Consider the following 22,987-nt stretch of genomic DNA (forward strand, 5'->3'; position numbering starts at 1 on the left):
TTACTTGTATTACCAGGCACTCGATAATGTCGAGTCGTAACAAACTGTAACCCTGATAATGGCGAGTCAGGGTAAACTGTGGTACACAGTCCAACCCAGAGAAGGGGGGAAGATACCAAGTTGTGATTATCTGACACCTCTACCTGCTGAAAAACAAGTCCAGAGTCGGAGAGACGGCGGGAATGAGAATGGTAAGTTTTTACCGATCTCACTCGAGGTGTTTGTAGCCAACATATATGAGCGTAAAGTCGCTTTGTTCGCACACTGGAAAGCATTGGGACCACTGGATATAAATTACACGTAGAGGTTAAAGTTGTTGAAAATAAACGTTACATACTGTCGGTTTATTTTCATTGTACCATCTTTAAACTTCTTGTGTTTAATACATTGTGTTGTAATTACATGCTTTACAATATAAGCGAGGAAAATTTCGCCAAATTAAAGTCACACCTCACATTTGAACTCGAAGCGATAAGAAGGCAATTGGTAACCCTGTGCAAACAGCTTAGTAGTAGAGTAGTGTGTGAATTATTCGGTTAAGGGAAACAATTTAACGCTACACCGCCTTCGGTTGTCAAGTTCTGGTGAAAATCTTTCGACAAAAGTTGAAGTGGGAGTTAAAAGTCTGAAACAATCGCTAGAAACAACTTGTTGCAAGATTCAACTCTTTGTTACTGTTTCCTTGAACGCGCACTTGACAAAAATTGGTCCAATCATTCGAGTCGGTAAATTCTCGGGCAATTTATTTCCTCGAGCAACAGGGGCTGAGCTATCGGGTTTGAAGCAACAGTTAAGGCAAGGACGGTAGCTGAGGGTGAAGTGCGCTGTTGACGAGTACTTGTGTCGCGTTTCGACGGGGTCGGCGGGAAAGGAATCCAATGAAAAACAAAAGCTTCCAATAGCGACGCGATTAAGTTTGAATGTCGTGCGGTCGAAGCTTTTCAACGTAGATTTCTATTAATTGCCACACGGTTAAAAATACAAGTGCCCCTCATTTGTTCCATGTTGGCTCTGCACAAATGCACGGGAACAACATAAGATCAATAATATTTCACAGCTTGGCAATAATTTTAGGAGGCGCCTTTCCACAAGACGTATTTATTCTGGAAAAGAAAGCGTTTAATGTTTGTTTATCTTCGGTGGGATTCTGTTTATAAATTGATTTTCCAACATGTTTATTCACGTCATCATTGGTTATGTATCTCGGTCGGGTTTATTTAGAAGCGGAAACCACGAAGGCCGCAATGCGAATTTAAATAAAGTCAGGGAAATTTCTGCTCAGCAATTTTTTACCTTGTAAGTTACATTTTGTGTTTTGTCTGTAGGTTCGATGCATGCCAAGGATATCAAAGGAATTTTGTGTCGGAAAATCGCCTACTTATCAGGTAAGTTTAGCGTATTTAATCCTCGGCTAAATCTAAACCGCAACTGCCAGCGTTATTACGAGAGCAAGACAATGCAACGTCTCTTCTCCATTGTATAGAAACCGAAATGATCGCCTCAAACACTTTGTATTGATTTAAAGTCCTGCCAGTCTTTTATATAAAGTCCCATAAACCGGGAGTCCGCTTACCTCCAATTAGAGGCACAACATTGTTGTGGGCCGGGTTTCTATTGTGGAACTAACGTATTTGCGAATGACGAATTCTTTGTTGTGATTTTAATTGTTGTTCGTCCAGGCGGAAAGGACAGACGAGGGGGACACATAGTAACCATTCCTAACGTCACTGAACGTTACCCTTACACAGAACACGCCATCGGAACAACTCTCAGATATCTGTCATCTGTTCTCGGGTAAGATGTTAATATGTTTCAAGAATTTATAAGCAATGAAAATGTTTTAACTCCATGGAATCCACCTCACCAGCAGCACTTTCGCGTGACACAAGTGCAACTTCAATGTCAATTTCTATTTAAATAAGAAGTGATGATGTTTAATAAAGCGAAACATGTATTCTAAAAACAGAAGCGCTAAAACAAAGTTATTAAAGTAATATTTGAAATTTAGAATTTATAAGGACTTTATTCAACCACACAAAGTTTTCCAATAACTCAATTCCAAATGAAATTCACCAAACTTTAATGAAAGATTTCATTTAAAACTAAAAATACGTTTGACCACCAACATGATGAATAACTAAGCCGTTCGTTCTTCCGGTTGCGGCCTTTTATACCTTTGGGTTCGCTTCTGTTGTTTTATTCTCTGAAGAAGCCCAGTTGTTCGTACAAGCGAAACGTCAGAAAAATATAATCTAAAAACGAAAGATTTTATCTCGTGAAAGTTGAGTAGGAAAGTTGTATTGAATAATTGATGGCTGCTTGTTTTGTACTGAGCCGTAATTGATGCGGTTTAGAGTAATTTTCTATTGAAGAATTAATTTGCAAAATTAGTGCGTCCTGTTCTCCGTGTATTCACGTGTTTATACATAGGTGTACATTGTGTACATACACATACTTTCGTCGGGAATAGTTAGTAGGGTTTACATCTTTCCATAGAAGATTCAACCAAAATTTCTCCATTCAATAAACGACTGCAATTAATAATCCATACTTCCAGGGACGAGAGACGTTTCACGGTTTTATTGGACGTCAGAGGTTCAACATGGAAAGCGGCGAAACCTTTGGTCCGAATTCTCCAAGTGAGTTTTAACTAAAATATTTAAAATAACGGAAATAATCTTAAGAACACAATTATGGGTTCATCTCATGCTGATGTATCGCATGTTACCTGAAACTGGTAAAATTGCAATTATGTGTTTAATATTAACGTTTCAATGGTTTTATAATGTTACTCAGATATTTAATTTTGGCATGTTAAGTTAACTTAAGCTTTGTCAGAGTTGGTACATTTTATTTGGTACTTAAGAGTGCATGTAGATGTTATATTTCATAGTACTGCTTGAGGGATAGGATGGGGTTGGTTTGTATTGTGAAACCCTCTGAGTTCTGGGAGAAACAAAGAGCGAACTTCAAGTTCAAGAAGTTTAAAGACCGCCTTGGTTTTGAAGTAAGTTCAATGTGAAGTACTCGCACTTTATGTAGATTCATTTCGATCTGAAGTAACGAAATAACCTTAAACCTTGCAACATATATAGTCTGACATTTTTAGTTAGGCGACTGACAATATTTTAAATCAATATTTAATTGTTACATGTGTAATTAAAGTGCTATTGAATTAACAAGTAAATTTATGTACTGTGGATTTTTTCTTCTAATCCAGACTATCCTAGTGTCAGTGGAAAAGCTCTCTCGCTACATTAATCCGGGTCAGTTGACGTCCGAGTTTGGTGGAACTCTCTTTTACGACCACCATCAGTGGATTAGAAACCGGATTAATTTTGAGAAATACGTCACAGACGCAGAAGAAAAACTCGACTTTATACAAAGTGTTGGAAGTGTGGCGAAATCGGGGCAGGTAAATTTATGTCATCCGATGTTTCCAAATGTTCATTATTTGTTGAAATACTAAACTTTTGGACAAACTTTATTGTCCAAAAAATGCATTTAGTTTTGTGATAAACCCTGCTCCCGCCTTTTAGTTTTTCCAAATCACTTGACTGGTTTTGTAATTTCGCGAAGTTTCTTCTGCATACAAGATACCACTATGGGTTTAATCCGGATATTTTTTGTCATTGTAAAATCGTAAGAAATATTGTGTTTTTTCACATTATTTAGAACACGAAGTCTTCTTCAAGTTTTGAATATAGCGACAGCGGGCATGCAACCGGACATACTTTCACCAGCAGCTCATCTAACACGCCATCTAGAGGAAGACCAAACCAAATCGCTATGCCGCAGGAAGTGCCATCACCCAAACCACGTGTACATAGCACGAACACGTATCGCATCTCAAACCACCACAAGTAAATCATATTTTCAGGCCTGAGGCTTAATTTATTTTCGCGGCGCAAATATGGAATTTATTTTCCATAACCGATTTCATAACTGTTATTTCACTGAGGTAAATTAAATCATATGTGTTTTGCCTAAAACTAATTCGAGGATTAACAATACAGACGAGTAATAAAATTGCATGGGTACCGATAAAAAAGTTTACCGAGAAGCCGGTCTCCCTCCGAAGTTTGCCACAGGATCTTAGAGTTCACCGTGTTGGTTTCCAAAACATGAAGTACTTCAATAGAAAGCATGTAATATTGTATTTCAGACGAGAGGAAAGCCCCAACACCCCCATTCCAGCCCCCAGAACATACGTGACGTCACCTCAAAGAAGGGGTAGCCCCGTTCCGCCACCGCGTCGGAGAAGAAGCAGGTGGGGGATTACCCTGTTGAACGATATTTTATTCCCGAACGCGACGTCGTTAGTTCCATTGTTAGATCGTTCCAAAAGTATTGAAACTAACTATCTGCTTATTTTGCGAATCAAGAACTAGTTTTTCGGTTTCACTATTTAGGTGCTAACGTTTCATGCAATGGCATGGTTGGCAGGATCGCCCCAGTGCGCAGGTCCTTACTTGCCGATCACAGCTATCGTATCAACCCCAGGCATTGCAGCCTAGCTGGATCAGCCACTTTTCCTGACAAGTCGGAGCAAGATTAAGCCCTTGTAAACACCTCACAGGAAAATTTGGCTGATCCAGTTAGGCTGCAATGCCTGGGCTGTGAAATCTGTAAACCTAATTCTATTTAGGTTTGTTTAAAAGATCTTTTTTTCTTGTCTGGCTGCAGGAGTTTGCCTCCAGAGCGGGAAAGGCGAGAAAGAGAAAAAGAAAAAAGGAAGAAACGTTCGAAGGCGTTGAGATATGAGGTCGGGCCCGCACCGAATTGTCACATTTACGCTTTGCCCGGGAATCCTTCAGATAGCGAGGATGAGGAGAGTTCTCATAACGAGGTCGCAAGTACAGATGTTGCGAGAAGGAATGGACCGAGGTATCTACGACGAAGACGAGATGGAACGGAGGAAGATGGAGGTTCCCAGTAAGTACAATGTGATGTTAAGATTAATTTGAAACGTTTGCTTCGTCCAAATGCTTGATAGCAGACTTCTAGATTAGGTTTTATGTTTTTTGGATTATATAAGTATTTTGCACCTAAAAACAACTGGGTTCGGTAATACAGTTTTTTTGCATAAATTTTGATTTTTTTTAAATTGATACTCAAGCAAGTAATCGTGTTTCAAGCTAAGAGAGAAAGAACTCAAGAAGCTCATTTTTTTTACTTAACTGTTATGTTTTTAGGAAATCGTTGCCTTCGAGCAGAAGTGTTCCAAACCTTTGTAAAGAGGACGGTCAGACAACTGATGACGCGAAACGTCAACTTCGAAACGCGTTGGCGAATTTTCCGAATACGACTCTGAAGCAAGGCAAGATAAATTATCAGTAACTCGACAAAAATTAAAGCAACAAGTTTTGAAATTTTGTTATTATAAAAAAGTATCGGTGACTATGAAGTGAAACCACTTCTGCATTCCACCAATGACTTTGTGGTGGGCACCTAATTGTTTTAAACCTTGTACTGGGTTTTTATTGATAAGCAAAGTGGAGCCAATAATATGAATTGTGTAAGCTGCAGACAGATGGCCACTGTTTCGACCTAAAAGGTCTCATCAGTGCAACTGGTGTGACTTTCAGACGACTTTTCTGACCAAACGGCCAATCTGTCTGCAACTTACACAATTCCTATTATTGGTTGTTCTGTGCAGGGAAAGTCACACCACATTGGTTGTTCTGTGCGACTTTGCTGACCAAACGGGGTTTTTATTGGTTGTTCTGTGCAGGGGAAAGATTGTTGGAACAACTGAGACGAGTTCACAGTGAAACCGGATTCCACTCCAGTCCTTCACAACCGATATCAGATGAGGGGATCATGATGATGGAGACGATCAGTCAACTGCAGGTAACAACTTTTATCTAATGTCTAGTATTGTGTTTTGCTTCGTTAATAACTTAGTCAACCGATAACTGAGTCTAATAAACGTATGCAACTACTACAAGTTACAACCTGATGTGTGCAGCTCTCAATGAATATTATGGCTCTTTTTGGACATACCGTGGGTTGTTTTGCATGAAAAGATTGAATATAATGTTCACGTAGCAGCTTTCCTTTTAACTGTTTTAAATTCCTTAAATGTAAATTTAAACGTGACTGAGTTGTCTAAAAAAAGATTGAAGTTTTTGTTGAACTTTTTCCTGTATATTTAGAATATCCTCCACAAACTGGAGGAGTCATCCAACCACTCACAAGATCAAGTGAAGACGCAGAAAAGAGTCCGGAGGAAAACGGTTACCGGGATTCCGGAGCTTGATCAAACGTCCGGAAAGGATGAGGAGCTTTTTACTCCACGAAGGATCAAAGAAAATCTACAGATTGTGAGTTTGCTCTGGAAACTATTAATGTAATGTTATATGTGATGCAGCTTATTAAGAAAAACCCTTTGTGAGATCAGAGTTATGTCAGTTTTATTATAATATTTCCCTTACGCCAGGTTCGTGACTGGGTGAGAGGTCCAGGTAACGGTCACCTTGAACAAGAAACCTCCTACGGTAACTCGTTGCATTCAGTCCAGAGTTTGGTGAAGAAACATAGCGAGATCCTGAAGAAATGCACAGTAAGATTTTAGCAACGGAAAACTCAAATAAGTTTCTATTTGTTGGAAAGTTTAAAACCTAGACACCTGATAAAATACACCTTTTACAACAAAACGATAACAGGAAGTTTGTATGTGACTTTAACGCAAGCAACAAGATTGAAAGACAATTCTTTCAATGCTTCCTAACGTTGATACGTTTTTGCATTGTCGGTCTATTCTACTTTTTGTATGTTCAGGAACCTTTCACTGTCCTCACCGAAATAAAAAGAATGTTCCAGAAAATAATCAACCGCAACGGAGTGAACTTAAACGAGGATCAATATCTACCTGAGGTTAGTGAGGAAATAAATCCACCCTTGTATTCGAGCATGAAACTAAAACATGTGCGTTACAGTGGGTCGTGGATTTGCACCATAGAATGGTGGCTGTTGAAGATCAATGTCTCAAGTTCCAAGATCGTCTGAGGAAACGAGGAGAAATTCTTCATATTTCCTACATCTATCACAAGTCTTCTGACCAGGTAAGCATATGCGTAACGTTTCTATGTGTAAACTTAATGCAGCAGCCGATGCGAAAATAACGACTTTCTACTACTGATATAGCAACAGTGACGTAATCCGATGTTTATATTAAAACAGAATATTGCATATGCAACAATTGAGCTTTATCATCGTTTGTCTACTGTGGTGTTTCAGATACACAACGAACTTAAAAACCACATGGCTATTTGCAAAGTAGAAGCAAGTCTGTTAGACCCATTGGAAGCTGTTCAATCAAAACTTGATGATTTGCATTATCAGCACGAAGTAAGAAACCTCTACCACACATCTGTTGTCTATGTTTATGTTTTCCTACCAGCAAGTTATTTGTTGCAGAAAGTTCGGGATGTTCACCAGACCGTGGTAAAATGTGCGACGTCATTTTTGCATAAAATCGCCAAACATTCGCAAGAATCTCAGCACGATTTCGGGTGAGCCACGTTTAACAAAATATGCGCATGAATTTAGTTCCAACTTCAACGTTTTTTCTTTCGAAGTTTGAATCGGTACGCTGCTCAAGTGCGCCAGACAGTGGCCAGCATTCAAGATCGCGTCCGTCGCTGCGAATCTTTTACGGATTCGAGTAAAGTACGATTGGAACACGTCCTGCAACTTCTGACTGCTCAAAGAGACGTCTCACAAGTAGGAACATACTTCCTGCTGTATAGGTTTAGATGTCGTATCAGAATTTTTAGTGGCTGAATAAGATTGATGCGATTTGCTGGTAGTTTGGCCCAATTCTGGCCTCAGTGAAGCTTGTGCTTACTAAGCAACTCACTTTATCGTACAAACTAAAGTAGTTTATTTTCACAAATCGCATTTTTTACATCCCAAGGCGGTGGAATGGTTGTGTGACGTAAGGAAGACGATACAACAAACCCACAGAGCTTTGGGAAAATCGGCGAGAGAAGTTGAGTTTCTCATCAACCAACATTCCAGCATCAAGGTAAAGCAACCAACCTGTACATGTTTAATGGCAAGTTCATGTAATCCACATATTTCAGGTGAGTGCAAAGTTAGCTTACGACAATGGGAACAAACACCTCTCGGCCATTTCTGTTCTACGTCGATGTCTCGAACTTTCACCACCATACGGCGCCCCAGCGTCCCCAAAGTTGAAACGATCAAAGAGCAGGTAAAGTTGACAGTGAAGTTATCACACTGAAATGTACAAAGTATGATAAGAAGCATTAACATAACTGAACCGCCATCACTTTTACAGCGGTCAGCTCATTTCTTCCAAAGGAAAATTACTTCCCACCCTTGAAGATTCTTGGGAGAGTTTCAACATAGCTTGGAATGAAAGAAAAAGCAGACTTTCTGTTGCGAGAAGGTTTCACCAAAACGTTGATCAGGTGAAGATTTAGATCTAGAATGTCAAAATATGCCCGATTTTGGGGTTAGCCCCTTCTGTGTAGTTCATTGTAAACTACTTTTAGCTTTTTAAACGAGGATCACAGCTCGAAGTGGATCTTGATGATGCCTACCCCTCATCCTCTCAACTTCCCAGGGAGCAACTCCACAAACAAGTGAGTCAGGATTTTTCCCACAAATACCAGAATCTTGTGACGTCACATATCGAGAAATGGGTTTGAGCTTGTCAAAGAAATATAAATAAAAATCATAACGAAAGACAATGGCTGAGTTTCATCATTGGCCGGTGACACAAAAGCGGTGTTTCCCCTTAGTCATTTCCATGACAACAAAGTGACTCTGTATCGTTTTACTGAATCCTCCACTTTTTCCAGCCTCAGTTTGCTCCCCTCCGTGAAGCTCAGTACGCCTTCACTGATGAGGTTGCTGGGGTGATGAGGATGGGATGCGATTTACTGAGAGCCATGGATGCTGAAGGAGGATCTTCAAACCAAGCGTAAGTTAATTTTTTGTTCGTGAAATTTGATGGTGGGATCGTTCTTGTGCATAAATAAGCATTGAGCCAAATATATAAATTTTGTGAGCTGCGTATATAAGGCCATTGTTTCGACCTGTAAGGTCTCATCAGTGCAGCTTGGTGTGAGTTCGGACGATCTTGACGATCAAACGGATGTTCTTGTGTAGTTATGATGAAGGACACCCGGCTCTTCAGTGCATCCAATCTAGGATGGAGGAGCTTGATCATCTGAAGTGTTCGGTGAGATCCAAGTGGTGTAGACTGAAGGGGGATCAGATATCAGATGTCAACATCCACAGGAGGAGTTTCCTCCCAAGTTGGGTTGAAGGAGTTAACGAGGTGAAACAAACATTAACATAATAAATAGTTAACGTATCTGAGGCGGGAAGAGGTTTTGCGTAAGTTTGTGATTCATAAAAAAACAACGCTTCATGTGTTTAGCAAACCCTTCATCTTATAAAGTGATTACGTTAACGTAGTGGTTCCTAAATGGTCGCGATGAACAACTCCGTGGCGTCGCACGCTTACTTGGATGAGTTTTATTTCCATACAAAACCGCTTGATCTTTTCGTGTTGCAGTGATAACAAAACGAATCGTCGTATTACGTCATCGAAATCGTTTGTCTAAAAATGATCAACTATATAAATATAACTGATAAGATCAACATTTTTCGAAAGTTGTTAAGAAAACTATTAGGAATAAATATTTCACGACGCCCAAGTTCGTCACAGATTTTATCCAGTAAATAACATCATTACATATATGCAGCATAATACACAATCTTCGTCAATTTACACAGTCCTCCACTATTATAGCGAGTCGGTTCCACTTAAAGTGTTAGTTAGGAATTCCAGGCACGGTTAAGTGACACTCCACTTGTTACTGCCCTAATGGAATCACCCAAGCGTGAAGCTGCGGGATAAGAAAAAACAAATTCCTGTCACTTGATGGAAGACGCGCTTGTGTGACGTCACAATACGGCATGTCGCTGTTCGTTGTGACTTGAGGAAAAGTGTTTACTAGAGCGGGTTGTCGGATTAGCGGGAATATTAATTACTCTGAGTGCAAAAGTGTGTTGTTTGAATATCAGGGTAGTGCAAGGATTGTTTAGTTTGTTTTTTTATTTACGTTTTGTGCCCAAGTGATAATTAATGTAAAATACAGCGTGCAAATCGTTCTGACTTTTCTTTCAAGTGAAGCCTTGTATTCTGTTGCAAAGTGTGTGGTAACTTATATCGTAACGCTGAACTCTCAATAGATTTGCCAACTATGTCTCATGGGATTTTACTCCGCATAATTGCTTAACTTCCTCAACTAAACGTTTGACCTCACACCCTTAGCGATGGAACTACGTGATAAGGGAACCGTAAGATGTGGTTGGATTGGCCGCAAGCTTGATACGTTTTAAAGTCCGGTTAAACATGTACGAGTTGTTGGCGAAAGCTAACCATGTATAATGTTGGTGGTCAGCAAATAGGAAGACGTTAAATGCTTTCAGAATTATTACGTAGGTGTTTTGTCACAACAACGATATTTCTGTATGAATTTCCAGAGTAACGTTGGCAGGTTTACGGGTTTTAATATTGCTTAATTATCTTAATACAAGCGTGCGTATTTAACGGTGTTTAGGGCATGAACTAAATATATTAACAAAAGGGAATAGAAGAATTCCACTTAATGCGGAAGTAAGATTAACGCGGGCCGACGATTGAGAAACATTGGTTTTAGCTCATCCATATTTTGTAACTGCAGGCATAGAAAGAAACTGTGTGTGTTTATTGTGGTGGTAATGCATGAGTGAGTGTGATGACAGACAAAACCCCTGGTCAATATTATAATCCAACTACTACACAATATCAAGACAGGGAGTCAGTTTACGACAATCTTGCACCGGAGTTTAACGAAGAAAGACCAAATGTTGTGTTAAGACAATCCAGACCAGGAAAACATAAACATCGTAAACAAGTAGCCGCTGCTGGTACGGATTTCGACGCTGTGATCGAGAAAATGAACGATTTTTCTGATGATTACGTCACAGTAGAAACCAAGAGGTCTAAAGTCGATGAAAAAACAAACGATGAATCTGAAACCCATTGTGACGTAACCGACTTTCCAGAATGCAGCAAAGCATGTCATGGGAAGATATCCCCCCTTACAATATCACTAGATAACGAACCGTGTGTTAGAGATAGCGGTGACTGGTGTTACGATGGCGATATTGTCGGTCGCATTTGCGTCCATTCCAATGCTGGCCAGATTGCCGTGGAAGTTATCAGTGTGAGTGCTGTGAGTCGTCCAACAAGGCGGTTGGAGAAGGAAACAAATCAATTTATCATTACCGAAAAAACACACCACGATCTAGAATAATTTTGTAGCCACTTCTACAAAGTTTCAAATTTGAACAACTACCTAGGCCCTGTTTCTTTAAATCACACTATTATTTTTTTTGCAGTCAACTGATTGGATACGAATGAAGTTGGTTCAATGCGCTCCAGACGCTTTTGATATCGGCCGAAATCTGAAAGAAGCTTTGAAACTCCAACAACAACACGACGCACTGTTGGAAAAAATGAAGGCAAGTTTCACGAGTAGAATGTGCTGAATTGCAATAGCTTGTTATTACACAATAGTTTTATTTTAATTCACATTTTTCAGCAGCATCGTTTATGGCGTTTAGAGCACAAAATATAACCTTTTATACTTTTTTGAAATGTTTTTTATTTTTTCGACAATCTTTCTACTTCAACGTTGTCAATACATCTTTTATGCATGCTGTTATTTTAGTTATTTTAAATTAATTTACTAAGGTTTATTATGTAATGTGTTCGCCATTAGGGTAATAATATATAACTGGAATTTGTTCCAATGCAACCAGCCTCAATCTGATGTCTGGCCGATTTATTTATTATTTATTTAAAGAAATATTTTCATTTCAGGAAAAAGAGGACGTGGTTCTGACTCTCCTCGAGAAGGAACAGAGATCGGAAACATTCAACGATAATTCTGCGAATCAAACATCTCAGTCCACAGTGACTTACAGCAGTGAGCCAGGATCGTCCAAGGAAAGGAAGATGCACAGAGCAATGAGCCGATCGTTGTGTGATCTGTGGGCTGACTTGAATGGATTAATGGCACGTAGGCACACTCTGCTTGAAAAATCCGTTCAATTCTACGATGCTGCCAAGAAGGTAATTGCAATCTAGTTGCGTTTTTAGGGTAAGATACACTGTAATTTACCACATGGATTTTCAACCTTTACGGACTACAGACCGGTTTAACATGCAAAATACGATACAAAAGTATGGTCAATACTTTGTTATTCATGTGTGAATCGGTTACAAATGCCCCTTAGACCGGAACCAGTCCACGGCCCGTGATTGGGGACTTTTCCGTGTGTGATACGTTTCATTGCCTTGCCTATGTTTTGTGGTATTTAAAGCTTTTAACAAACTTTAATGATGATTATATCCTCCGAGGCATTTTTTATGCAACTTGTTTGAGAAAACGACATCAAGATGGAAATGTTTATTTATTTTAGTTTGGGAATCAGTTGACTTGCATGGAACAATACCTCAAGTGGGGGGAGCTGCCCGCTGATCGATCTAGCGCCGAAAGTTTGATTGTGACGTTACACGATATGCATGACTGCATGCTAGAGGCGTCAAATGCTTGCACTCAAACTGGGAGGGACCTCATGAAGATGCTGAAGGCTCTAAAGTCAGACCATCCTGAAAAACACAAGGTGATCAATGACAAAAAAAGTTGCTGAAATAATAAACTGATTGAAGTATTTTGGTCAATCATCTTATCACTCATTTTGGAATCAGTGGCATCACATGACTGGGACAAGTGTTCGGTTTGATTAAAAACTATTGGCTGAAGTTTTATAACTCGCATTACGCAACAGGCACGTGACTTGTTTCCACCCAATCACATTCGGCAGGCAAGATTCAAATTCGAAAAACGGCACAAAATCGGAATATCGTTATTAACTGTAAGATTTGAAACATACTTTCGTCCATGACTAAGATGAGTAAACTATTCTGCAGGCAAGTTTCGGCAGTGCTTGTGCTGCGATCGAATGCACTCTCGAATCTCTGGTTGAGAGAAGGAATCAAATCGAATACAGATATGATAAAAGGAGACTGGTATTGGAACACGCGCTGAAAATAAGGGAATGGGAGGATGCAGTTGACCAGGTTTGATCAATTAATAAGTGCAACATTATCTACATTATATTGCTACGAACCAGTATTGTGAGATTGAATCTGAGGTATTCATATTGTGAATAAAATATTTTGGTACCGCACCAAAACCCAACAAACGTTTCGAAGAAATAAAACAACCTTGGCATGATAACGAGTTTTCTTTTATTTTGCAGATAGAGAACTGGTTCGACGACATCCGTGAACATGTGCTGGAAGATCCGGAATTAGGAAGTAGCAAAGTTCGCTCTGAGGCAATTCTCTGTCACATGGAGGAGGTCAAGGAAAGAGCGCAGGTAGGAAATGAACGCATTCGAACCGTTATAAATGACTTCTAATATTGAAAATGAGGAGCTTAACCACAGACTGTAGATTCCAACCTTACGACCCCTGTTCTTTCCGCAAGTGCCTTGCATGTGTTTATTTAAACCTTTACCGTTCGATTGTGGGTGTATGGTGTGGGTGCAAGTACTATTTTGTATTTGTGTCAACATTATTAATGTTTTATCACTTTTGTACGTTCAGACTCAAGCAGAGTAAAACTAGACGAGACTGCGTTTTGCGCCATACAGATCAACAATCAAATAATCATCGAAAAAATTTCTAGGAGAAAATAGAGGAGGCGAAAACGTTGGTGAATCGAGGGAGGGAGGAACTGAAAGCATCAGGTGCCGATCTTGTTTCATCCAAGTCACGTGAACTTGATGGCATCGGAGAAAGCTTCATGAAAACTTTAGATTTCCGTCGAGACGAACTCACAAATGTTGTTTCATTCTACAAACTCGTCCAAGAGGTATTTTCATAAGAGTAATTTTTAACCTTCAATACATACAACTATATAGAGACGTGATGCAATACTTTTCATAATTTCTTTGTTCAAGGCCGAATACTCGTTGGAGGAAATCAGGAAAAAACTGGTAAAGGGAAAGTTTTCGCTACAACTTGAAGAAGCGGAGGAACAGTATATCAGATTTACTTCCAGCATCAATCTTGCCAGTGAACCAGCTTTGCAGAAGGTTGAACTTATTATCAGCCCAAGGTCGGTGGTGCATTCTATAATATTTAACATAGTTGGTGAAGAGATCACACTAAATGTTTAAAGTGTAAGCTTTGAATTGGAATAATGTTTATCTAAGGGTTAGGCACAATTTCTGCCTAATTCAAGTAACCTTTTGACCTCTGTACTGTATAACTATCAGTTGCTCACAATCTACAAATGTAAAAATACAATGTTGTTGGTGAGGACGATTAAAAATAACTTTATGAACAGGGATGAAGATGGCATGGAAGGATTGGAAGGTTTACTGGAAGCAAAAGATCGGGTTTTGAAATCTCGGGATGGACTTCTGGGAATAATCACTCGCCATAGAAAAGATTCCTCTCGAATTGAAGAAATGGTGAAAATTTTCTTCCAAAACTGTGATCAGGTTTGTGACGTCACTGTATGTACAAGTTTGTTTCAAACACCACTGTGTTCATTATTAGTGTGCATATTAGCTTTGGCTTTCCTTTTTGCACCTTAGTATGTACATGTTAATGGTAGGTTTATTATTTTGTTTAGTTGAGACAGTGGACTTGTGAAGTAGCCGAAGGAATGCTTTCCACCAACGGATTAATTGGAAATAACAGCGAGACAGCTTCTCAGTTCATCATGTGGCACAAACTCCTTGCAAAAGACGTAGAGGTATTTATTGAATTCACTGCACCACCCATACTAATGTTTATACGCATAATTTTGTTGCCCAACACATGCCTTTATGCAACCGGTTTGGAAGCAATATATGCCAGTGAGTGTTTAATGAGAGACAATTATATTTTTTTTCAATACGCCGTGTCAGTCTTTGGTCTATAACTTTAGTAATTGTTGGTGCACTATTATTTATATTCAATGATCAAAAAGCATGCAAATAATGGGGTTGTAATGATGCTGATTTCCAGGGAAAATCGGAGGATTTGGAAACTCTTGTGAAAACTGCTAACGAACTTTTGGATGTTGGAGTGAGTAAACCGGCCCAAGTTCGAGACAAGGCGACTTCCCTCAAGGAAACTTGGTCGCATCTGAACAACAAAGTTCAGCACAGAATCAAGTTGGCCGATAACTTTGTGGAGTTTTTGAATGCCTCTGATAAGGTGAATGTCGTGCGGAATGTTTTTATTCCATTTCCAAATGTCATGAAATTGCTCAAGGATTTGAGTTTGTTTATATTATTTTGCAAATATCGTTCTAGGCGTATGAGGAGATTGAGAAGGTGAGGCTGAAGGTCTGTGAGAAGAAGAAATCTAATCTTCAAGACATCGCACCGTTGGAAGTGAAAGATTGCGAGGACTCGGTTACATCTGTTCAAGATCTTTGCACCTCCCTAAGCGATCAAGCAAACTCAACGAAATCTAAGCTTAAGGAAATAACATCTGGTAAGTTTACTGCTGTTCGGATCACACCACCAATGACTTGACTGTAAAGCTCGTAACTTCATAATCGACCCGGCAAACTATTTTATTTTAGAAACACTTTTCACGTATTTTCTTATAATTCTGACAATAAAACATCAACATGTTTGATTCCAGACATTTCTACAGTAACTTACGTCATCATTGCTTCAATTTTATTTCAGTCGGAGAGACCGAACCCATCGAACAATTTACATAACCAGTCATAATCAGTAGCTTTACATATTGATATATTGACGTTGAGTTTTTTAGACAATGTTTGTTTATTTGCTTTGTCAAGGCGACTCCTTGGACACAAGCTGTACAGCGGAAAAAGTTTCGGAAACACTGCACAGTGTTTACCGTAAGAAAAGCGAGCTGATGGATTTGTGGTTGTCATGGAGATATAAATCGGGTGTCAGCAGCGAAACTGACGCTCAGTGGAGAGAATCTGAGAAAACGATTAACAGAGTAAGACTTAATCCAGAACAAACTCATATTGCTGATGACAACGTTGATATTTTAGACAACTTTGCTTAAAACTTCGCTTTGTGGATTTGTTTTTTCAATCGACTTCGCTGGCAATTGTGTAAACCCCAGTTAAATGCAATGCCAGTGTCATTATATTGGATTTGCTTATCAAAAACGTTTCATAGAAACGGTATAAGTTTCATTCGAACTGTTATGTTTCAGTTAATGGCTTCGCTGGAGAACTTGGAACAATCTGTGTTTGTAAACGATGAAGTTCATCTGGGGGAGAATGTGGAGACGAACCAACAACTTTCTTCTTCGCTTGATGATCGATTCACTTTACTTCAATCTATTCATGCAGAAATTCAAAAAGTTGTGGCGGTAAGTTGCCCAAATTTCTCTTATTTGAGAATATTGTACTGCATAGGGAGGATTTTTACACCAATTTCATACCAAGTAAATTATGTCTAAAACGACTTTTCGGATATGTTTGTTGCTTCAGTAAAGTTTGTACACTGAACTCCAATTCTAACGTTCCGACTTTATCTTTTAAAATGAAATGCAGTTTTCACAGCAAACAAACCTTCACCCTCGCCTTTAACCCTGCTTGTGTTTATTCTAGAATTGTGAAATGATTGGACTTCGGACTTCTCCATCCACATCACTCAATGCATCTTTTGAGACGGAGGAAAGTAAAGATGACACGATCAGGAGGAGGATTTCAGCTCTCCTCACCAGATACCAGATGCTTTCAACCAGAATGAAGCACTATAAAGTCGCCCTGACGTCGGCCAACACCTGTCATGAGCTTGTAGTGAAGGTCAATATTGGTTTAGTTTTTATGTTGGGACAATACCAGAACATCTTTCTTATACTGATAAGACTTATAGTTCGAAACAATGGCCATCTTTATACAGCTCACAAAATTCATGTTTCTTTTGTTTCTTTTTACCTTTGTATCCTTTTAAGTATCAAGTTTACCCTTTCATTTAATACCAACTTTTGTATTTTAGTTGAGGGAAGCGATTCAAGAATCGGAAAAGGAGCTCATCAGCAAAGATTCCTTACGTGACGTAGTCGATATGCCGAGCAGCCCGCAGAAGGAAAGTCTTGTGACAGTTCTATTACGTAGTCACGGCAGGCTACGAACTCAAGTTGATGACCTCATGAACGCGGTGACGTCAAGCAATTACGAAGTTCATCAAGTGATAAACAGATACGAGCTGGGAGAGGTTGGTGTTTAATTTTTTTAATCCCACTTTACAGATTTGAAACGTCATAGCTTCCAGGTTAGCTCTCTTCCGCCACTGGTGGTTATTATGATTTTATTATGATGTATTTCTTACCCTAGGTTTCGTTGAGCCACGGCCAGAAAACGTTGGACGACGTCACAATGGAAATATCCGTTTTCTATTCTCATTGGAAGAAGTTGTGGAGAAATTACCAGGACAAGTTGGAAGGTCAACAAATAAGCGCGTGGTTTACTCACGGCTACAAACTGGTAAGAGTTTATTATTAAAAAAACACAAAGAGTCAAACTCATCTTTTGTTGCAGATTAAAAAACCAATAGTTGCGAATCCCAAAACGTACATTCAAACTGGTGTACGAGTCTGGAATCATTTTAATGTGACTTGGTTTGTGTTTTGCAGCATCGGAAAGTAATGCAGGATTTTGAGAGGCGCCTTCAGGAGCTGGATAATTATCTTTCCAACTGTAAGGTGAAGAGCAGAGCAGTGATGTTGCAGGAGGATGCGGAGCAACTCTTGATGGAGATTATTGTGAGTTACGGCTCTAAATCGACATTGCGAAATGTTGAAGCAACTTATCAACAAAAAAATAAAAACAGCTTGTAATAAGATAAAGGGTCAGAAAAGTGGTTACCCTTGACCTTGAATCAGTGGCAGACTAAATAAATTTCGGCCAACTAAGCCTTGTAGAACTGATCCAGGTACTGTCGACAACCGAATTCGCATAGCGCCACACCCTGGATATTTTTTTATTACAAAACTTGACCGTTTGTTTCTGGTTTTCAGACTTCGAAAAAAGATTGGGGCAAATTCGTGTCATCTTCAAAAGATCGTTTGAATAAAGAAAATCCTCGTTTCACCCGAACCAACACAGAAATAAATGAAATCGAACAGGAATTAAAAGAAACGACATCGAGAGCTACAAAAGCAGTTGGAGCCGCAAAAACATTGATGAAGTTCTATTCTCTTACGGAAGAGGTAAGTTCGAAGTTGTGTAGCATGAAGTTTAATATGAGTGTCAAATTATGAATAATGTAAACATGCAACATGTCAGTGTGAAGCTTGGAACAACGATTTGAAACAAATGGTTGAAAGTATTCGTCGGAAATCCTCTTCTATTCGGTAAGTGTAGTACTGCCTGCTTTGTGTCTCATTTTTTTATAATCTCATTTTTTTTTAAATAACGCTTTCATTTTTTTATAATGGGGTATTTTAATTGACGAAGGAAAACTCGCGAAAGATCGTATTTGAAACGGTTTTAAAGAATCTGTCTGTCTCAACGTGCGAAAATATTAGGAAAGAAAATTGCTTTTAACGCAAAAATGTTCATCCCTTGTTTAAACAACATTCTTGTTGTTATTCGTAAGATTTGCCGAATAAAATTTCTTGCTATTAAATGTAGGACATCTGATGAAGTGAATGACCTTGTCGATCTCCTTGGAAAGAAAGTGTTGGAAAAACTGGATGAGCAGACGGATCGAACGAAGAAGTTTGCCTCCATCATCGTGGAGGCGGAGGATGGGGGGGATGATCCTGGAGGAAAAGAGGAGAAAAAGATTCTTCCGTTCAGAAAGATGATGAAGAAGAAGCAAAGTGACATTTTGGAATCAGTTAACAACCTGAGGTAAGTGTTTCCTTTGACTGTAGCTGTTATGACGCCATAAATTGCCTCACAACAAACCACTGGGTGTTTAATGAATAATATAGCTGCCGTAAAATTCATTTGGCGAACGTTTCGACTGTTTCTACAATAATAACAGCATTTTGCAGCTATAGTGTTTGTCTTAAACATTTACAAAACCGTAAGTTGTGTAAAATACTACGTATGTTGTTTATTTTTAAAGTATTAGGTGTTGCTTACTTAAATGCAATACGCAAAGGCGAAATCAGAATCAAATTTAAAACATCTATATTTATTGGTGTACATTACATCATAATTTGTCCATGGTCCATGTGATAACTCGCCTTAATTTTTACGCAGATGTGAAGTGGACAACCTCCATAATCTCCTTGAAGGAGTGAAAAGCACAATTCACCAACCTGTCCCTCATGAACAAGTTCAAACTGCAAAGGTTCAACCATATGATATGTCGGTCCTCCTGGATGAGAATTTGAATTCCGCAACAAAAGATACCAAAAGTCCTCCAGCGAAACAAGAGGAGGCTCAACAGGATCTTCCACCTCCTCCAGATCAAAGGACGTTGAATCTGTTGAAAGGTTGGAAAAGTTTAAAGCAAACCACGCATTTTGTTCAAAATGGTTAATGAATATACACAAATCCCCTATGCTTGCAAAGAATATTTTGCCATTGTGATATATCTGACTTTTGGTAATTACAGCATAAACTTTAAGTAAACTGTTTTGTTCTTGCAATTTTAGTTCCCGAAAGACGGGAAATTGTGAAGCCATCTTCACCAAACACTGATACAAGCTCATCGTCGCTATCCGTGTCCTCGGCATCTGAAGAATATTATCTTGATTCTGTTTATTCTGATAGTGATGTTACTGACAACAATGAACAAGTCGTTACAGGTACAATTACGAATAATGTTCACATACTGTGACGTTGTTGTGTAAATCCTTTGTGATACACTTAAATTTTTAAAATGTAAAGTTCCTCCTGTTGCATTGGTCTGATGGCAGCCAAATGCAAAGCTTGCCCGATAAAATTAAATATTCATGTTTTGATTCAGCGAGAAGAAAGGATGAAAGAAACGTACAAGTAACAGGAAAAGACCAATCTCATTCCTCAATAAAAACTCCGTTAGGTGAGAGGACACCGTCTGCATCATCTTCCTTCACAACGAACAGCAGAGGTCAAACTCCTCCTCCTAAACCTCCGAGGAACGGGAGAGCGGAGCGACAGAGGAGGAGGAAGTTTTGGGAGAAGGAGCTGGATGAATATGCCGCCTCCTGGATCGCTGATCGCAATCGATCGTTGCGTGTTGGTTCGGATGAGAGGTCAAACACGGGTTCAACCGACGATAGCGAGAAGGTATATTACCGATTCGCCTGATTGGCTGATCAAATCACGTGACATGCCGGTTTGGCACTGAACTTTTACTAACCATGACGTCACCTCACTGTGTGGTACATTAACGACAATAATCACTTGCATTATTGATCGGTCGACAGTCACTTTTTGCACGACTCCAAAGTTCTCAAGTGTGCCACCTACCGACATAGTTAATGTTGAAATGTGTTGCCAAGTTCCATATGCTCGTGTTAAGTGTTATTTCATTGCTTAAAGCACAATTGCAAGTGTAAACGAAATTATAATGTTGTGTTAATGTGTTCAGATGCTTTTCTACCAACGGTACAGGTTTTAAAAACAATATGTGTTAAATTAACATTCAACGGTTGCTATTTTTCCACATGTCTGTCGTTTTCTTGCTGTACACTGCTTGTGTTCTCACTGTGGACATCAACTAATGTATGTTTTCTATTTATTTCCACATTAAATCATCGTCATCAACAGAGTCATTTTAACCAATGTAGAGTAGACATAACAACCAAGGGCATGTAGGATTGAGAATAGACTGAAAGTAGTTGCAGGTGCAGAAAGGCACAGATGGTGGGCATTTATGTCCGAACATAAATGATCTTACTTTACCACATTAGATATGGGGGGGAGGTGGATGTACATCTTGTTGGTTGTTATTTTATGAATTAAATCAGTAGTTCCCAACCTCTTTTAATTACCAAGTTATTCGCGGACCATTTTGACAAATCAAGATTTTTACAGCTATTAGATTTTATACAGTTGTCTCTCACCATGATCAACTTTTTGTGCAGGTCTGAAATATAACATCACCAAATTAGGTTCAATATAATGCGTTCATACATACTGTGGACTTAACACCTGACTTGTCCGTATGGTACCATCGGCAGCGTGAACAGATTGTAATTGGCAGTTTTGTAGTCATGTTATTCATAAATAATAGCAAATCTAGATTCTTTGAAGAAAACATTGATCACGAGACTTTGTTGGTTTACCGGTATGTTGTTATGCCCTTTTACTACCCACTTAAAATTCACATAACTTCACTTCTAGTTTGCAAGTCGCTTGATTTTTGCCATTGGTTATTTAAATACTGTTTAATGTCCCTGACAATTCTTAGATGTCAGAACCAGAAGATTTTCAACAGCAGCCAATAAATCAAAGCGACAATTCTGCGTTTCATCGGTGAGAAACACGTGGTAATAAAACCTAAAGAAATTACTTTGACATTTCCCTTCTTAAAAGGTTTAAACCTGAACTTCAACGAGGAGATTCAGGAAAATATCCACAAAAGCCAGCTGAAATTGATGCTTGCCCCTCGCCATGTGACACTGATGGATTGCTTGAAGCCGATGCCATGACTGGAGTCATACCTACCTCAACCGCCCCGGATAAAAGTGACCCACCGGACCAGGATCTAAGCAAAGAGAAAAAATCTTTAGTTCCTGGATTTTCCGATGGAAATTGTAAAACAGGCGAGAAGACATCGATGTGTTGGGAATCGTTCAGAACCAACACATACACCTTGAAACGTGATGAAAAGTTGGAACAGCACAGACTTGTTAAGACAGGGACGCAAAGAAACAAACAAATGCAAATAAACCTGGAACCTGTGATGGATTCGCAAAGTTTACTGGGTAAGTTGTTTATTGATGAATTTTCCTAGTGAGAAACCAATTGAACACAATTGAGTGCTTTTTGTTCGTTGGTTTGATGTAAATTATTTTTCTCTTCATTATGTTTGCTCTGGGGGTGAGTCATTAGAAATATTTTGCATAAAATGTCGAAATCTAGTATTTATTTATTATGGTAATTTTGTTAGCCAAGTTCCCTAACTACACGTTACCAAACTTAAGGATTTTCAGACAACTCAACCAGTTTAGAGGCTACAAGCTGTCTGTACCAGAACATTTCTCAAAGGAACAAACAAAACATCAGGCTTGTCACTCCTCGGCCGTACAACAAGTCTATAAAAGTGACAGTGAGGCAAAGAGATTCCTTCCCACCACGTAAAGTTCAACATTCAATCATGTCCAAATCCCATGGCATTGCCAAGTCCCCAAAATCTCGGTCGATTTCATTTAAACACTTCACTCCAATCCACGTTCCTTCCCCTGGAAATTTCTCTGCTTCTGATAGCGACAAAACAGAGGAAGTTTGTCATTCGAGGACTTTGTCTCTTCTCTCCACGGCTTCTTCTGTATGGGATACAGACTGCCTTATAGCGGCTGATGCTCTCACGTGCAAAGTTCCGCTAGTGTTGGTGAAGCAGGCTCGCGGTCAACTGACTGAAGACGGGGAATCAACCGATGATTTGTTGGCTGCGAGTCCTTTCCATTATTGTTACCGACCAAGCAGTGATTCCACATTGTCTACAACAAGTGCGAGAAAATGTAAGCGAAATCATGCCTGTCATTGTTCAACAATATGATGCTTTATAGAGTATAAATCCGATCTTATTTTTACACACTTTTTGATGTACGCTACGAACTTGGGATTTAAGTAACATAAAAAAAATTAATGTTTGTAATGTTATATGCAGTTGCTGTCCACGTAAGAGGCAACAGACACAAAGCACAAAAAAGTTCCACTTCAGCCAAGAAAATTCCTTTTCAAAGAACGAATGTCAAGGTGATGTATCAGCGTTTCTCAAATAA

At 39.1% G+C, this 22,987-nt stretch overlaps 2 protein-coding genes across 2 annotated transcripts; both read left to right on the forward strand.

Annotated features, from left to right (window-relative positions):
• The first annotated feature begins 4 nt into the window (after positions 1-4).
• Positions 5-11,979, forward strand: LOC145913738 (SEC14 domain and spectrin repeat-containing protein 1-B-like). Its single transcript, XM_083001487.1, has 26 exons — positions 5-191; positions 1,326-1,385; positions 1,680-1,794; positions 2,558-2,639; positions 2,894-3,007; positions 3,221-3,415; positions 3,676-3,863; positions 4,166-4,270; positions 4,687-4,935; positions 5,196-5,320; positions 5,735-5,853; positions 6,159-6,326; positions 6,443-6,565; positions 6,784-6,879; positions 6,942-7,067; positions 7,243-7,353; positions 7,423-7,517; positions 7,584-7,728; positions 7,922-8,032; positions 8,091-8,221; positions 8,309-8,441; positions 8,526-8,615; positions 8,835-8,956; positions 9,145-9,316; positions 11,431-11,566; positions 11,915-11,979. Exons 1-26 carry the CDS (start codon positions 59-61, stop codon positions 11,977-11,979), a joined length of 3,309 nt encoding a protein of 1,102 aa, XP_082857613.1. The 5' UTR covers positions 5-58.
• Positions 11,921-20,795, forward strand: LOC145913567 (coiled-coil domain-containing protein 141-like). Its single transcript, XM_083001284.1, has 22 exons — positions 11,921-12,166; positions 12,517-12,720; positions 13,028-13,177; positions 13,360-13,479; positions 13,791-13,976; positions 14,065-14,222; positions 14,454-14,610; positions 14,745-14,867; positions 15,122-15,313; positions 15,412-15,595; positions 15,912-16,081; positions 16,304-16,462; positions 16,704-16,901; positions 17,095-17,313; positions 17,433-17,582; positions 17,732-17,860; positions 18,116-18,307; positions 18,384-18,451; positions 18,732-18,953; positions 19,311-19,546; positions 19,709-19,861; positions 20,023-20,795. Exons 1-22 carry the CDS (start codon positions 12,050-12,052, stop codon positions 20,343-20,345), a joined length of 3,810 nt encoding a protein of 1,269 aa, XP_082857410.1. The 5' UTR covers positions 11,921-12,049; the 3' UTR covers positions 20,346-20,795.
• The last annotated feature ends 2,192 nt before the right edge of the window (positions 20,796-22,987 follow it).

The sequence above is a fragment of the Ascidia mentula genome, chromosome 9 (genome assembly GCF_947561715.1).
Source record: "Ascidia mentula chromosome 9, kaAscMent1.1, whole genome shotgun sequence".
In the NCBI taxonomy this organism is placed as follows: Eukaryota; Metazoa; Chordata; class Ascidiacea; order Phlebobranchia; family Ascidiidae; genus Ascidia; species Ascidia mentula.